This window comes from Taudactylus pleione, unplaced genomic scaffold, assembly GCF_031769625.1.
Source record: "Taudactylus pleione unplaced genomic scaffold, aTauple2 ptg000100l, whole genome shotgun sequence".
Taxonomy (NCBI): Eukaryota; Metazoa; Chordata; class Amphibia; order Anura; family Myobatrachidae; genus Taudactylus; species Taudactylus pleione.
The window spans coordinates 733,959-750,549 of record NW_028284502.1 but is presented as its reverse complement, the minus strand read 5'-3'; the positions used below and the strand labels follow the sequence as shown (position 1 = coordinate 750,549).

General features: G+C 41.0%; 1 protein-coding gene across 1 annotated transcript in view; it reads left to right on the top strand.

Annotated features, from left to right (window-relative positions):
• Positions 1 to 16,591, top strand: part of SYT12 (synaptotagmin 12) — a 116,247-nt gene that overhangs the window by 41,930 nt on the left and 57,726 nt on the right. Inside the window, exon 2 of the mRNA XM_088470397.1 lies at positions 2,620 to 2,673. Coding sequence (XP_088326523.1) covers positions 2,640 to 2,673 — 34 coding nt within the window. The 5' untranslated portion in view covers positions 2,620 to 2,639. The remainder of the gene's footprint in view (positions 1 to 2,619; positions 2,674 to 16,591) is intronic.

Below are 16,591 nucleotides of genomic sequence, written 5' to 3'. Positions count from 1 at the left end.
TTCTGTGCAGATTATTCTTCCTGTATTATTATGTCATGATATCTTTCTACTTTGCTTAATTTTGTCAGGAGCGTGTCAGTTGCTTAGCAACCAATTGTATGCTTGGGTAAATTAATTTATACAATGTGATTTTCATTGTGCATTCGACAATTTTGCCTCATTGTTGCACTTCTATTGTTTCTAAATATTTGTTCTATATTAATCATTTCATATATGTCCCTTTATTACACCTGCCACATCCATGTTTCTTGTTTAGTCTCCCTTGAATTTGTCTGGCCGGAACTCAGTAGGGAACATTTCAATCTGTCCAGTTTACAGCCCTGCAGATGCTGGTATTCTGTCCCACAAAGCAATGCGCTTACTTGTAAAAACAGGAGCATGGCCTCATGAAAGGTGTACTAACTAGTCAGATCAGGACGCTTCATGCTTTTGCTGTCAGATTCTCTCTGTGCTTTCTGATCCTTCTACTGTACATGATTAATTGTTCGCTGTAAAGTTTTTTTTTTTTTTGTTTTGTTTTTTTACAGTCCATACATTACTCTTTTTATAATCAATTCTAGTTTATTAATGAGTGCAAAGTGCCCAAATTGGCTGCATTTATTTATATCTATTAATTCAAAATGCTGTCCACAGCAAGAAAAGGAACCGATTCCCTTATAACCTGCTTTTAACTTAAGCTGGTATAAACACCCTTTGTCTGAAAGGAATTTAAAAATAAAAAATAAAACCCACCCAAAAAAACATGTTGTCATTTTACATTACGTACTGTTGTATGGCTTTATGGTCAAGTGCCAGTGGAACCGTGTTTACATTAGAGATCCGTCGCTCTGGGTCTCGCACCAAAGGGGGCGTGCTGTCGATGTTGAGTGACAGCACGCCCCCTTTGGTGTGCGGGCAGGGGGGGGGTGGCTGCCCAGATGGAGGCGTTCCCATGAGAACGCCTACCATCTGGAGCCGGCCCCACTGACATCACAAGTGATGTCAGTGGGAGAGCTTTCGGCTCTGTTTGAGCCGAAAGCTCTCTGGGGCTTGCGGCCACGAGACCCTACCACAAGGGTCTCGTCGCAAGCCCGATGGTCAAGACCATCGCGTCCATCATCCTGGCCGCTCGCATTATCTGTGGGTGGCAACCCACAGCAATGCGAGCGGCCAGGAGGCCGCTCCATAAAAATAAAAAAAACGCCCTGATTTAGAGCGAGCGCTCTGTCAGAGCGTCCGGCTCTGAATCAGGGCACGAGTCTTTAATCATATCACTGTTGGGGTTCCTAGTAGAACCAAGTACTGTCTTGGGTCTTCCTGTCAGTTGGATCTAAAAACCGGATCTCATGTGTTTTTGATTGCATGTAAGTTCCTCCCTCGTTATTTCAGGTGCCAAAATTGGTCAAAATGGATGTCATTGATGTTACTAATACTATAGGTACAAAAACAGGTCCAAGTTACATGATTTTACCTGTTTTTATAAATTTTAGTTAAGAAATCCAAAATTGAAACTCAACCAAAAGCTTGCTAGATCTTGATTTTCAGTATGAATACAGACTGTGAAAGCGTGGACGAGCAGCTTGTGGCGGCCAAGTTTTCATAGCGAAGTAGTTTTTTTTTCCTTTGATGTCAGTTCTCCCTTTCACGCCTCCAAATTACATCAGGCTGTGGGAAGACTACCTAGCTGGGCTTCCCCCAGCCCTCTCCCATCACTGAATGGATGCGCGCAGCATCCATTCAGACTCTGGGGTCCAGTACAGCTGCGGCAGTGGGGTCCCCAACCTCCCGATTTGACGACCCGCGGGCCCCTTTGGTCCACGGGTGGAACAGCGGGACAGTGCTGCTGAAATCGGGATGCTGGGGAGGGGTGCGCCTTCTATGGGTGGTGCCCCTGTTCGACCGCACTGGTAGAACACCCCTAGACCCGGCCCTGGTCGTAAGACAGGTTAGTTTTACTCTACTGATGAGGTGTTGTCGCCATAGTAATCTTTCTAGGTGAACGACTAATCAAATCACCTAGTAGCTGGCTCCCTGTAAAGTTTCCCTCAGGATAGCTTGCTTTGAGAGTGGTTTTGCCAAAACCAAAACACAGGGGTTCTCACAAGTTGACATGCATCAACTTGCATTTTTTAGACCTATTTAAAAGGCTAGTAAAAGTCACAATGAATGGAGGAGGCAAATTTTTCACTTTAAGGTCACTTTTTTTTTAATGCCAAAATCAAACACTCACACAATCTCCAGTAGCATGCAATTATTAATTATAATTTTAAATTACTTTAAACTCCACCTAATATGAATATGTGACCTCTACTGGGTTTGAGGGTACATAGTTATACCGTCTACTTTACTTGTGTTGTATTTTATACTATTTTAAGTTTTTGGTATAGACGTAATAAACTACTACTGGGGTAGTTTCACATCAGTGTGATCCTAATGGACAGGTCTTTATATGCATGTGGAATGCTTTACATTGAAACAGTATAAGTGGTTGATGATGCCCATGGGGAATGTGCAAATGATAATTACTATTTGGGCATCTCTTATGATGTTTTTCTTGGCTACTTTAAAAACAGACACTGTCACAACTATCTAAACACTGGCAATAATAATAATACTTATTATTACTTATTTTTACTGAAGGTAAACCCTGAATAAATGCCATGGAGAACAAAATTATCGACTATCACGTTAGTGGTAAGTAATGCTTTATATTTTACTTAAATATACTGTAGATAAAATACTAAATAAATTAATGAGCGCAATTATAAAAAAAATATAAATTTTTTGGGGGGCTGCTAGCAAATTGCATGCCTGTTTTAATAAATCACTAAAGCTCTCATGTCATGCCGGATAAAACATTGAATATATGTATAGTAATCCATTGCTAAAAGGGCTACTTAGTGCCAGAGAAAGCAGCATATTTAATGAAATGCAGCGGTTCTAAGTCAAGTATTTTAGTATAGATTGGGGCAGATGTCTGAGTCTTTATAAAAATTAAAAACATTTTTTTTTAATGGCTTTGCCGATTCCGGTTTATGATGTTTTGGTCAATTCATTGTGCCTGTAATAGAAGGAATTATTTCCATGAATTAGATTAATGTGTTTCTGAATTTTGTTGGAATGAATTGTCTTTCTAACTTTTATAATTAGACCAGCATAAAAAAATAATGGCACAACAATTCCCTATTATTCGGGCTGATACATTACAGTGCCAACCAGCAATTTAGCACTGTCAGTTAAAGACTTCATAGATACAAAGGCTTCAAAGCAACTATACAGCAGTTAACATTTATACAATTTGATCTTGGTTTGGTGTACTCAAATTAATATAGATGATAAAGTAATACAAAAAAAAGTTGCCTAGTGACTTACACACATGTTGGTTGTTGTGGAAATTTCTTACTATTTGTAACGTCATAATTATCTCTTTTTTAATTATGGTACAAAATTGGACAGACCTATTTAATTACTACAGTACCATCTTCTAAGGCTGTTGCAGCTGTTCTTAAATAAATCTATCTAGCCCTAGTCATTCTGAAATGGGTGTGATTGTAAAATAGGTGTTGGCAGTATAACTATAAACATGCTGCTTTAACTATATATTTATTGCCGACTAGAGATGTGTGGTTCGGTTATCCAAAAATCCGAATCCACCCGAAATTCGTAACTCCATGCAGAACAAAGTCGCCATTCTTGTCTCCTGAGGAGATCCAGACAGATCTGAATCGCATTTCTGATCTTCCTATGGTTCGGAGTTTGTATTTTAAATCCGAATTTCAGGTTTTGGATTGCAAAAATTACCTGGTTTTACCTGTTTTTAAAAACTTATCAACTAAAATAAAAAAAAACTCAGATCCAAACCAAAAACCAAAACACTTGAAGGTGGTTTTGTAAAACCAAAACACGAAGATAAATCCAGATCCAAAACCAAAACACGGGGTCAGCGCACATCTTTGCCAGCACAGTTAAAATTCTTTAATTACCATTTTAACTAGGCTGATATTGCAGTGCCGGGATTATGGCGCTGACACTATTGAAAATTGTCTGCAATGTTCTTGTCGATATATTGTATCACATTCTTGAAATGGGCTACTTAAAATTCATGGAACAGGCTGACCTGTCCATTGGTGGTGTTAAGACATTGCAGAGCAATAAGTGTTATGCTGGGTACACACTGGAAGATATTTTGGCCGATCAATTGATCGCCCAATATATCGGGTGCCCGTCGACCAGTGTGCTGCACAGCCGATAGCAGATATACCTGCAGATATTACATAAACACAAAAGAAGAAAGTGAGGTGTTACATGTGGTGCACAATGAGAATCCCTAGTCACATCTATTATTTGGCTATATTGCTTTAAGTTTGAATTAAAACTTAATAAATCCTTATTAGTCTTCCTTAAAATATATTGTTCAGGACAATAGGGCAAAATATTTGTTAAAACGATAGAATTGTTGTGTGAAAAAGATATGAAAAGTGTATTAAAAAGAGAGTTTCATATACCGCTGATCTATTGCATATATTTTTATACTCTTCACATGTATCGGTTCAATAATGCTCCCAAAATCTCAAATAATGGTGGTTTAGTTACAAATATATCTACCTAACTATCACTCTACCATGAATAATATATTGGAGACACTGAATCTAAATTAATTCCTGGTAACCACCTATTCTTAACACTTCTAGATATAGTAAGTAAATCAGTGTTGTTCAATCCTGTTGCAACTTTAATGCATAAATGTTGCCAAATTTGTAGCAGCTTTTAATAAATTTATATCTGTTCCTCAACCTGATACATTGTAGACCAAACAAACATCCACGTGTATTCTCCAGTGTAAATATTCAGTGGTGGGATATAATGACAGATATTCTACCCTGGAAGGTAATGATAATTATCCCAGTTAATAGTACTGTACCTTGTTATTGCTACTAATTATTCAAGCTTTAAAATATATTCATGTTAGTTGTTTAATAATTCAGTGATTTTATTTTTGTATGATAGATAATATTTGTGTGATGTTCATTACATCTGTGTCTCTGTCTGTAGCTATGTAGGAAATTGCTATAAAGAAATATTTTAATCAATATATAATACAATATGTTCTGCTACATCACAGGTTGCATTTTCACTGTGAACTTGTTCATAAGATGACAATCTGTATTGTCATCTAATGCACCGCTCTCTATTTTATTAATGGTGTTGGCTTCTACATATAACATTGAGTGGTGCTTCCAATATTAGGAGCCATGTTACCAGTCACTGCATTAGTGCTGCTGTGGGCAGGGAACTGCACTTCTCTCCTTACTGCACGTCCCTTCCAGGTACAAATACAGAATAGGAAATATACCTTTCCCATCTGGCTTCCTCCACCCACAAAGTTCACTAAAAAAATAAACTTGCCCCTCGCCACGCTTTGGGCTTGGTGGCTCGCTACACTCACCCCAAGATTATATTCCCCCTCTATGCCCACTTGGATGGTAGAGAATGACGTTGGACAGTAATTGATGATGTCAGGGTACAGAATGGGTTCTAACTGTAACCAAGCCAGAAGGGAAGTACGGGGGAACCTGTCAAAGTAACCCATAGTAGACCATCCCTCCGATATACAAAGCCGCAATCCCACTATTAAATGGGTGTGGGACCACGATGACACAATTTAGCGTGAAGGGGGAATGGGTGACCAGCAGGGAGCTGATTGCGAGATGCCTATCTGCTCTTCCCAGGGTCCGGATGAGATTTAGGAGTCTCCCGGACGTTGAAATAGAGCAGAGGCAAGTATGATCTTTATTAGCATACTATCAAGAAAAGAAATGGGTTAGTTGGTGAGCTGTAGATATATCTAGTTTCATATCTGCAATGGCACTTCACAGGCATGACCAATTAACCCTCTATAGTACACTGATAGTGATGCTAAAATCTTTAAGTGACAGCGTTAAAACTATCAAAGCGTATTTATTTCATACAAATCTGACATTCCAAAAAATAGAAACCCAAAAACTCTTCTAGCCGCTCTGTCTCTCAATATAAATCACCAGCAGCTGTTTTTAGATGAAAAAAATTACTTGCATATTAAATTATACAATTTTATTTAAATTCCACAATCAATAAAAAAAAATATAAATCTCAACAACTGACTTGATATAATTGCAATTACAGTATGCACCATATAGGGATATTGACTCACTGACATAAAATCATCTTTATCCATTTATATTAGGTAGTCCAGACTAAACATTTAAAACCCTTTGGGATAGTTTGTTGTTATATTAATTTATAGTCTCTCTGCTCCTACTATGTTCCTTGTATACATACAGACTCTGCCATGAAGCATGAAATATGTCTATGATGTTTTATAAATGCAGTAAAAATAATTAGTATTCCCTGACACATTTTATCACGATGATTTAAAGGCGTGCAATGAAGTGTCCATTCTCGAGCATTTCAATCCCACCCCACCAGTCAATAACATATAATGGAAGCAACAATCCCATTAAAAAAATGAGGTTTGTGTGAGTTTTGTTTTCACTCATATCACTGTGGCAAGCTAAAAGACCAGCATGATAATACACATTTCATCTGGTTTGTTTATTCAAACTCCCACTAATGATATATGGTTCGGTACAGTTTGCACAGTGTCATGTGATAACCATGGCAACCAGACACAAGGCATATGATAGTAAGCAGAGTGGCTTGGTAATGCCCCTCTGAGCTCAGTCTGCTATTCACTGTAAAATCCTTCCCCTTTTTCTCCCCCCTCCTCTAAGAAAAATCAGATACATGCTTAAAGGTACTTAACGTGCTATTTAAAGAATATAAAAAGTTTGTGTGATTACTCACTGAGGGCCTGATTTACTACAGATCGCAATTCTGCTTATACGCACGCAACACAGTTGCTAATATCAGCGGTGATATGCAAATGTCTGCATTCGCATTGCGATCGCAGAATAACATATGGACTCCCACTTCCCCTTACTCGCATCCGTATACTTTGGCAACATAGCGAAATAATCAGTAACATTGAGAACCATCGGACCTATTCGCACAATAGTGGTTGACCAGACCTTACTCAGAAATTGCTAAACTTCCTGTGTGTATCTAGAGCTCAAGCTGTGTCTTCTGTTGCAGTGGCTTAATTATATACGCCCTTGTAACGGCGTTTGAACACACTGGCATGACTGCGTTTCACTGACCACCCCCTGTCACACCCCCGAACGGTCACTTCCTGTCATTCGGTGTATAATGATGCTGCGTGCTCACTGCGATTGCAAGCCGCTCGCAGTGAAGGGTTCACACACTGCAACGCGGACGCATGCAAAGTATTGCGTGCGTATAAGCAACTGCGTTCCTTCCTGAATCAGGCCCTGAATTAGTAGTCTCCAAAAACAAGTCAATTTTTATATTAAAACAATTAAATCGATATAAAAAAAATCATATTAAACACTGATAAAAGACTCACTAACCTTATCCATAACACATTTCAGCAGAGATTAATATTTTACAAATACAGTGACTGCACAAGTTGCGTACTACTACTGTTATCTAATAAGAGCAATCATCTGCAATTGCAAGTGTGACTCAAGATAAAAATAATTTGATCTGTTTACAACAGCAATTGTCAGAAGAATTTAGATCACATTAGTCAAAAGTGGCATATCCATCATGTGTGCAGGGTCTGCGGTACACACAGGCTCATGGATCTAGGGGTGCCCCTCACTGCACAGCCTACACCATGGATGGACCAATATGCTTTGCTGTGGCTGCGCACCCCCACTCCCTGTAATACCTGTGGCGCCATTATTCCAGTGATTTCTTCAGAACTATGGAGCCGCACAGGAGTCTCCTCTTTCACACTATGCATGCTCCAGCTTTAGGAATACACCACTTGAAAGATGGTGTCATTGACAGATTATGGGGTCTATTTACTAAGCCGTGTTAGGAGATAAAGTGAACGGTGATAAGGTACCAGCCAATCAGCTCCTAACTGCCATGTTACAGGCTGTGTTTAAAAAATGGCAGTTAGGAGCTGATTGGCTGGTACTCACCAATCAGTTTATCTCCTAACACAGCTTAGTAAATAGACCCCTGTATGTGGTAGAGGCCATTTGTAAGGGGGGAGGTGGGGGGAGAGAATGGACATAGATCTTAAAGCAGACCTGGTACTTGTGTAATAAATTACCAGAGAAGTGAGCAGTTATTGCATTGAGACAAAGGGGTTTACTTAATTAAGGGCAGGATGTATCAATGTAAAAATCTGGTAAGACCTACGAAAATTGCTGTTTTTTTTAGGTTGACCACAGTACATATGGTTTCCATATGTATTAAATTGGTTCTGCAAGAGATACTGTAGGTGCTGCGGACCTGAGGCACAAAGGGCCTGATTCTGTAAGGATCGTAATTGCAAAGTTGCACACAGGCTATAGATATATGATGTATGCACGCAGGCTATAGATATGATGTATACACTCAGTCTATAGATATACAGGTCCGGATCAAGGTCTGTGGGGGCCCCTGGGCAACAAAATTGGTGGGGCCCTTATTGATAATTGATAATTATCGAAGCGATATTTTGCGGATGTCAACAAAAAGCATAATGTACTGTGTATGTGTAATATATATATATATATATATATATATATATATATATATATATATATATTATACACACACACACTTACCTACTTGTACACAGGCTCTCTCCTCTTCTGCTCCACGGCAGAGGCAGTGTAACATGACACCTTGGAGTCCCACTCAGCAGCTCTGCCTCATGCTGTCACACACTGCTGGCAGGCTGGCCCCTGGGTAGCAGCTTCCTTGCTTGCTTGGGCTCTGTTCCAATCAGGTACAGTCTCGCGAGATTTTGCATCCTAATCTCACGAGACTGTGACTGGAATGAAGCTCCTCGGCAGCTGCTGAAAGGAAAAAGCTGAGCTGCCGAGGAGTACCGCACCGGAGACAGCTAAATGCTGTAATCCGGTTTTCAATAGAAGTAGTGGCCGGAGGCAGGGGACAGCGTGTGGGGGCTCCTTATGTGTGGGGGCCCCAAGACGACCGCCCCTCTCGCCCTGCCTATAATCCGGCCCTGTAGATATATGATGTATGCACGCAGGCTATAGATATATGATGTATGCACGCAGGCTATAGATATATGATGTATGCACGCAGGCTATAGATATATGATGTATGCACGCAGGCTATAGATATATGATGTATGCACTCATGCTATAGATATATGATGTATGCACACAGGTTATAGATATATGATGTATGCACTCAGGCTATAGATATGATGTATGCACTCAGGCTATAGATTTATGATGTATGCACGCAAGCAGCTTTGCAATTTCAATCCTTGCAGATATGGTAATGCAGCAGGAGGCATCGCACCTCCTGTGCATTACTTAACCGAGCTGCATTGTCCAACGCAGCATCAGTTAATCTGCGTACCATTGGCCGGCTGCGGTTACCCATGGGGTCTCTCAGCGGGCCACCGCAGTTTAGGGGAAGAGGCCAGGAAATCTCCGTCAGCCAACGGATATCCTGGCCTCTTCTCTCCCCACCAACGGCGGCAACACACACCTACATTTTCAGAAAACGGAGGGCATCGCCACCCCCTCCCCGCCCACAAACTGGAAGCAGACTGTCAATCACTGACAGTCTGCTGGCAGTTTGCGTGCGACCTTATAAACCCATTCTGCACATGTGCAGAATTGGTCTGGCACCTGCGCAAATTCCCAAACATCGGGAATCTGCGTTCAGCAGTGCACTAGCATGCACTGCTGCATCAGACCCAATGTGCCTAATGCAGCAAATTTAGGAAGGGGAATCTTTCCCGGACTTCAGTATTATAGGCAATGCTGATAGCCGCGCATGCGCGATAGGACTCCTGGGTCATGTTTGTTAGAGCAGGAACCTACCTGGGGCTTGCGTTAGATGAGACCCTACCGCAAGGGTCTCGTCGCAATTCGCGATGGTCTCGACCATCGCGACCATCACTTAGTCACTCGCTAAAGCTGTGGGTGGTAATCCACAGCTTAGCGAGCGACCAGGAGGCGGCCTTTCAAAAGAAAAGCGTCCGCCCTCATTCAGAGTGAGCGCTTGCTTTTTGCGAACGGCTCTGAATGAGGTCCTGAGTCTTGATTGATGCAATAGCATTGAACAGAACATTGACACTACACACATACACAACACTGAGCACTTTGGAACCACTTAAATCATTTTGTTGATTGAATTTCCTCTGGAGGATAAAGGGTTTCTCTTCCCAGAAACTGAGTGACACAACGAACCTATTGAAGACGGGAGTACGAGTATCCCACTATGACAGTATGGGGCTGATTCTTAGTCGTATGCAGCGGCAACCATATCTGCGTCTTTTGCTGGTCGCATGTCATTGACTTTATGCTAATACCGCTACATGCCCTTCCCTGTTGTACTGTACATCCATGTGTCTGACTGTGCAAGGACTGAGACTCCCATTGTAATATACTGTAATACCTCTTAGTGCATCTTTGGACATAACCATTGGCGGCACTATCAGAATTTGCACCAGTCCCATGCTAGGGGCAGATTCCCCATCATAGTATGGTCTCCAATGTAAACTATTTATGCATCTGAGTTCGCAAACACTCCAGCGACTTGTCCGGAAACTCCCATTACATGCCCTTAAGACCACCGACATTGTGCATTAGCCGTGCGTATATTTAAGCAGTTCAGCGGTTATCAGTAAACTGCGCATGCGTGAAGGTATATTACCGTAGTCGCACTGTGACTTTTCACTCACCTTTTGTGAGTGTTTGTGGGAGGTACGAGGAGCTGTGGCAAAAACACAGGTGCATTGGAACCGTTTTTGGGGCGTGTCACAGCCTGCCTCTGCGATCTCGCACACAATAAAAATATCTCTGGCTTTCATGGTGATTGTTTCTGGGTGGTAACGGGGGTGGCTTCCCAGATGCAGGTGTGTCACAGTCAGCGACTGATTCTAAATACGTAGTTGCACTAACACAGGCGGCCATGTTCACATGGAAATTCTGCGCCTCCATAGGGCTGGTGCGATCATCGGTGGTGCGTCTTAATAATGATATTATATTCTTAATTTCTATACTATTTTGAAAATGTAAACCTCTCTATCTTGTTATTTCTACCTGTTAAGCTCCTTTAGTTCTATTTGGAGAAAGAGCACTATATACAATGTCTTGCAAAAGTATTCACCCCCCTTTGCATTTTTCATGTTTTGTTGCCTCACAACCTGGAATTAAAATGGATTTTTTGAAGTCGTGCATCATTTCATTCACAGAACATGCCAGTAACTTGTTGTGTTTTTTTTTTTTATATTGTGAATCAAACATTTAGGACAACATAACAGAAAACTTCAGCGTGCATAACTATTCACCCCCCTAAAGTCTGTACTTTGTCGAGTCACCTTTTGTGGCAATTATAGCTGGAAGTCGCTTTGGATAAGTCTCTATGAGCTTGCCTCATCTTGCGCCTGGTATTTTTTCCCATTCCTCAAGGCAAAACTGCTCCAGCTCCTTCGTGTTGGATGGTTTCCGCTTGTGAACAGCAATCTTCAAGTCTAACCACAGATTCTCAATTGGACTGAGATCTGGGCTGTGACTAGGCCATTCCAACACATTTAAATATTTCCCCTTAAACCAGTCGAGTGTTGCTTTAGCAGTATGCTTCGGGTCATTGTCCTGCTGGAAGGTGAACCTCCGTCCCAGTCTCAAATCACAGGAAGAATGAAACAGGTTTTGCTCAAGAATATCCCTGTATTTAGCACCATCCATCTTTCCCTCGACTCTAATCAGTTTCCCAGTCCCTGCTGCTGAAAAACATCCCCACAGCATGATGCTGCCACCACCATGTTTCACTGTGGGGATGGTGTTCTTGGGGTGATGGGATGTGTTGGGTTTGCACCAGACATAGGACCTGATTCAGACCTGCTCGCTAGGATGCGATCGCTCGTTGTTGGCCGATATTTGCGTTCTGCACATGCATCACATTGCGTGTGTGCGAACCACTGTGACAGATCAGGAAGCATTCGCTCGCTCAACATAGCCAAGTTTAATGAGTGACAGGAGAGGCTGTTTGTGGGTGGTAACAGGGGCAGGGCAAGAGTAACGGGGGAGTGGAGTTGTGGACGCAGACCTGCCTGAGTGTTTAAATGCTGTTTCAGAGGCATGCATAATTAACAGGCAGCGTCATAGTACACGTCTCCTGGTTGAATTATACACTGAAGGGAGCGCAGTGCTTGCGGGCAGTATATTCAACCTCAAGCGCTGCGAGCACATCCGATGGTGCTCGATGTACCAATGTTTTCATGCACTTCCTGGGGATGACGTGCGCAAATGGGCGTCTTATGAATGGCTGGTGGGCGTCTGCATACACAAAGTGATCGCTCGCCAAGACATAGTGGGAGTGCTAATTCCTTGCCAAGCGATTGCCTGCCTTGCTGGGCGTGCGCTGGATTTGCATACGCTGGGAGCGAGCGATCGCATCTAGTGAACGGGTCTGAATCAGGCAGATAGTGTTTTCCTTGGTGGCAGAAAAGTTACAATTTAGTCTCATCTAACCAGAGCACTTTCCTCCATACATTTGGGGAGTCGCCCACATGCCTTTTTGGCAAACTCAAATCATGTCTTCTTATTTTTATCACTAAGTAATGGCTTTTTCCTGGCCACTCTTCCATAAAGCCCAGCTCTATGGAGTGTACGGCTTATTGTGGTCACATGCACAGATACACCAGTCTCTGCTGTGGAACTCTGCAGCTCCTTCAGGGTTACCTTTGGTCTCTGTACTGCCTCTCTGATTAATGCCCTCCTTGCCCAGTCTGTGAGTTTTGGTGGGTGGCCCTCTCTTGGCAGGTTTGTTGTGGTACCATGTTCTTTCTATTTGATGATGATGGATTTGATGGTGCTCCGGGGGATCATCAAAGATTTGGATATTTTTTATAACCCAACCCAGAATTGTACTTCTCAACAACTTTGTCCCTGACTTGTTTGGAGAGCTCCTTGGTCTTCATGGTGTGAGGCCTCTTGCTTAGTGGTGTTGCAGCCTCTGGGGCCTTTCAGAAAAGGTGTGTTTATACTGACAGATCATGTGACACTTAGATTTCACACAGGTGGACTTCATTTCACTATGTGACTTCTAAAGGTAATTTGTTGCACCAGAACTTTTGAGGGGCTTCATAGCAAAGGGGGTAATTACATATGCACATGCCAATTTTCAGAATTTTATTTATAAAGATTCTTTTTTATATATTTTTTTTCTCATTTCACTTCACCAAATTAGACTATAAAATTCAGATTTAAAAAAATAAATAAATAACAGGTTGTAATGTAACAAAAAAGGTTAAAAGCCAAGGGGGGTGAATACTTTTGCAAGGCACTGTAAATAAAATTATTATTATTACTATTTATATAGTGCAGACAGAGAATATTTAAGTCATTCACATCAGTTCCTGCCCCAGTGGAGCTTACAATCTATGTACACACACATGCACGCTAAGGTTATTCATTTTTTTTGTCATAAACTATTTGGCTTATTGGCCAGATTACGGTGTGTGGGCCCCTACCAATAAAATCGTTATATGATATGCTGTCAATGTTATTAAAAATTATGCCTTACAGAACCCCGAGTACACATTATGCCACAGTACCTGCTATGATAATATGCTCCTTCCTCCCCGTCTACCCTATCTGGGTCTCACCTGTTTGTCTGCCCTTCCCCTTTAGGATGTAAGCTCTAATGAGCAGGGCCCTCTACCCTCTTGTGATTCTCCCTACTTTACTTTCATCTACTTCTTACTCCCCACTAGTGTACCTAACACTTGGTTGCTTATGCTCTGCTGCTTATGTGGGTGTTATGGTCGCTAATGTAGCAATGTATATTATCCATGTCTTTGTACTTGTCCTGTATTGTATTGTATTGTACTGTAAGTCTTTGGTCACCTATTTGTTTATATATTTTGTAAGGCGCTGCGGAACACTTGTGGCAACATATAAATAAATGATGATGAGGATGATAATAATAATAATAATACACTTGAAACGATTGTAGACACGATCAAACAATATAGATGGGTTGTTAACGACTGCAAATCATTGGCAATATATTGTTTGACAGCAAACAACCTCACGATGCATCTTCTGTCTCCCCGTCGGCTGGCAAAAAATGGAGGAGGGGAGTGGGCAGGAAAAGTGACGACAAATCGTTCGTCGTCAATGAAATCATTCGTCATGCGTACACACGGAACAATGTGTTTCAAATCGTGAAAGACAGGTCGTGATCATTCTGCATGTTCAAAAGACCACAGACCACCACCAACGACCAGCGGGAGCGTGCATGTGCATCGTTATCATGCCTACACACTGCAATTTTATAAACTATTTGACGTTCCAATCGGTCGAAAACGGCAATATCATACCATATGCGGACACCTTTTAGATCAGTGCTGTCAAACTCGAGCCCTTCAGCTGCAGTGGAACTACAAATCCCAGCATGCACTGCTATTAGGGCATGCTAAAACTGTGGCAGGGAATGCAGGGATATGTAGTCCCACAGCAGCTGGAGGGCCCGAGTTTGACACCACTGTTTTAGATGTATATTATAAAAATAGCTGAATACAGTGAACAAAATATTGTACAGTAAAGTAACAATATTTCAAGAATCCAAAAGTCAATAAAAATTTACAATATTTAACAATAATTATCATATATAATAGTATATGTCATACACTGACAAACAACCTCTCCAAATGTTAGTGTTACATTAGTAAAATCCTATTGTATCAATCATATTCAGGAACTAAGGGAAGAGGAGTTAAAGCAAGGTGACTGTAGCAGAGGGGAATACAGTACACGCATAAAGAGTGTGGCTGAATCTCACAGTCCATTCACCCTTGGATCAAAAGCAAAATGTTCCATCGTCCTCTCTCTCCCTGTGAGAGGAATAGCAATCTAGTCTCTCTAACGTCAAACAAAAATAGTTAGTAACCGCCTCACACGTTCTAGGTCACCGGTTACAACTTCGGAGAGTGATTGCTCAGAGGCATCAAAATCTTCTTGTTTCCTAGTATATTGAAACATTGTTAAGTTAATCATAAAATGTCACTATTCAACCCGTCTAATTATTATATTAATTAGTGAACAGATGATGCGCCGAGAGCAAGCCAGTTTCTATTTTGTGACTAATTGCATTGCGAAAACATAAAAAATAAAACCAAGATATAATTAAAAATAGATGCATATCTTACCTTAATGCGACATTTAGATTTTAATAACGTTGACAGTGTTACTGTATATTAAAAACAGTAGATTACTGCTAAATAAATGAATTGCTACATAATGGGATAAAACAAGATCTACCTCAATATTTACAGAAATATCCATTCTCCAAATGAATGTGAGTGGGTGTATAAAAATCTAATAATATAGGTAAAAAATATTTCTTTCATATTTAGTCAGCATAGTCACACAGTATTTGAAGTACATATTATAAGAACTTATTATATTGAAGATACTAAGATATATTAAGTACATATATGTAACAATATTTCATTCAGTCTACAGAGAGTACCATTTCCTTCAGATATCTCCAGGGGTCCAGAGAAGGGGGCAGTGGGTACTGATTACCTGGGCCCGTGGGAGGGATCCAGCGGGGGTCTGTGCCAGCTGCTGAGGGGGACAAAGGACCCCCTTTGCAGTGTGCAGCGCAACTTCCCAGCATCACACATAGGGCCTCATTTACTAACGAGTTTTATCACTAAATGTGTGATACATGTCACTGTGTATGATAATGGTGCTCCAGGCTCCCAACTGTCAACTGTTAGAAAAATGACAGTTGGGAGCTGATTGGCTGGATCACCATTTATAATACACAGTGAAATTTATCACTCGTTTTGGTGATAAAACTCGTTAGTAAATGGGGGCCATAGTATTTTCTGTTGCCAAGCCCCCGTTTTGTACACGCCCCCTTCCGTATCTGGGCCCCGCAGAGGAGTCAACGGCCCTGTTTATTTTCTTATAGCATCTAGTAAATTCAGAGCTCACTGATTGCAGCATAACAAAAAAATTCTAAGTGAACAAAAATCCTAAAAGAGCTGTAAAATACAGTTACACAATGTGCATCAAAAAGTGAAAAAGCAGTAGGCTTTAGTATTGTGTTGCCATATGTTTACCAAATACTTAATTTGGAATAAATTGCACTAACTCCAAGGGCCAAATGTAATGGGGTGAGCGTTTAGAAAATGTGAGGGTTTAGCAGTAAACTTTCACATTGGTCGAGTTCTATCTTCAAAATGGGAAAACATCTGGATGAGATTTTAATACCTGAGAATGTTTTGAGCCTGAAAAACATGCGAGTTTGCTCTGTTGCTTTGTTCTCGGACTCTATCACATTGGCCGAGTTTAAAAAGTGTTAGAAAACTCTCACATTTTCTAAACTCTCATCCTATTACATTTGGCCCCAAGCGTTTGTTGATACCAAAATCAGCACTTAAATAATATATCCCCTTTAGATTAATAAGAAAAAAAACAAACTCACAAATGGCAGAAGATCTCAGATGTGTTTTCCCTTTCATGTAGTATCCCTCCCATCTTAAATATTTTTA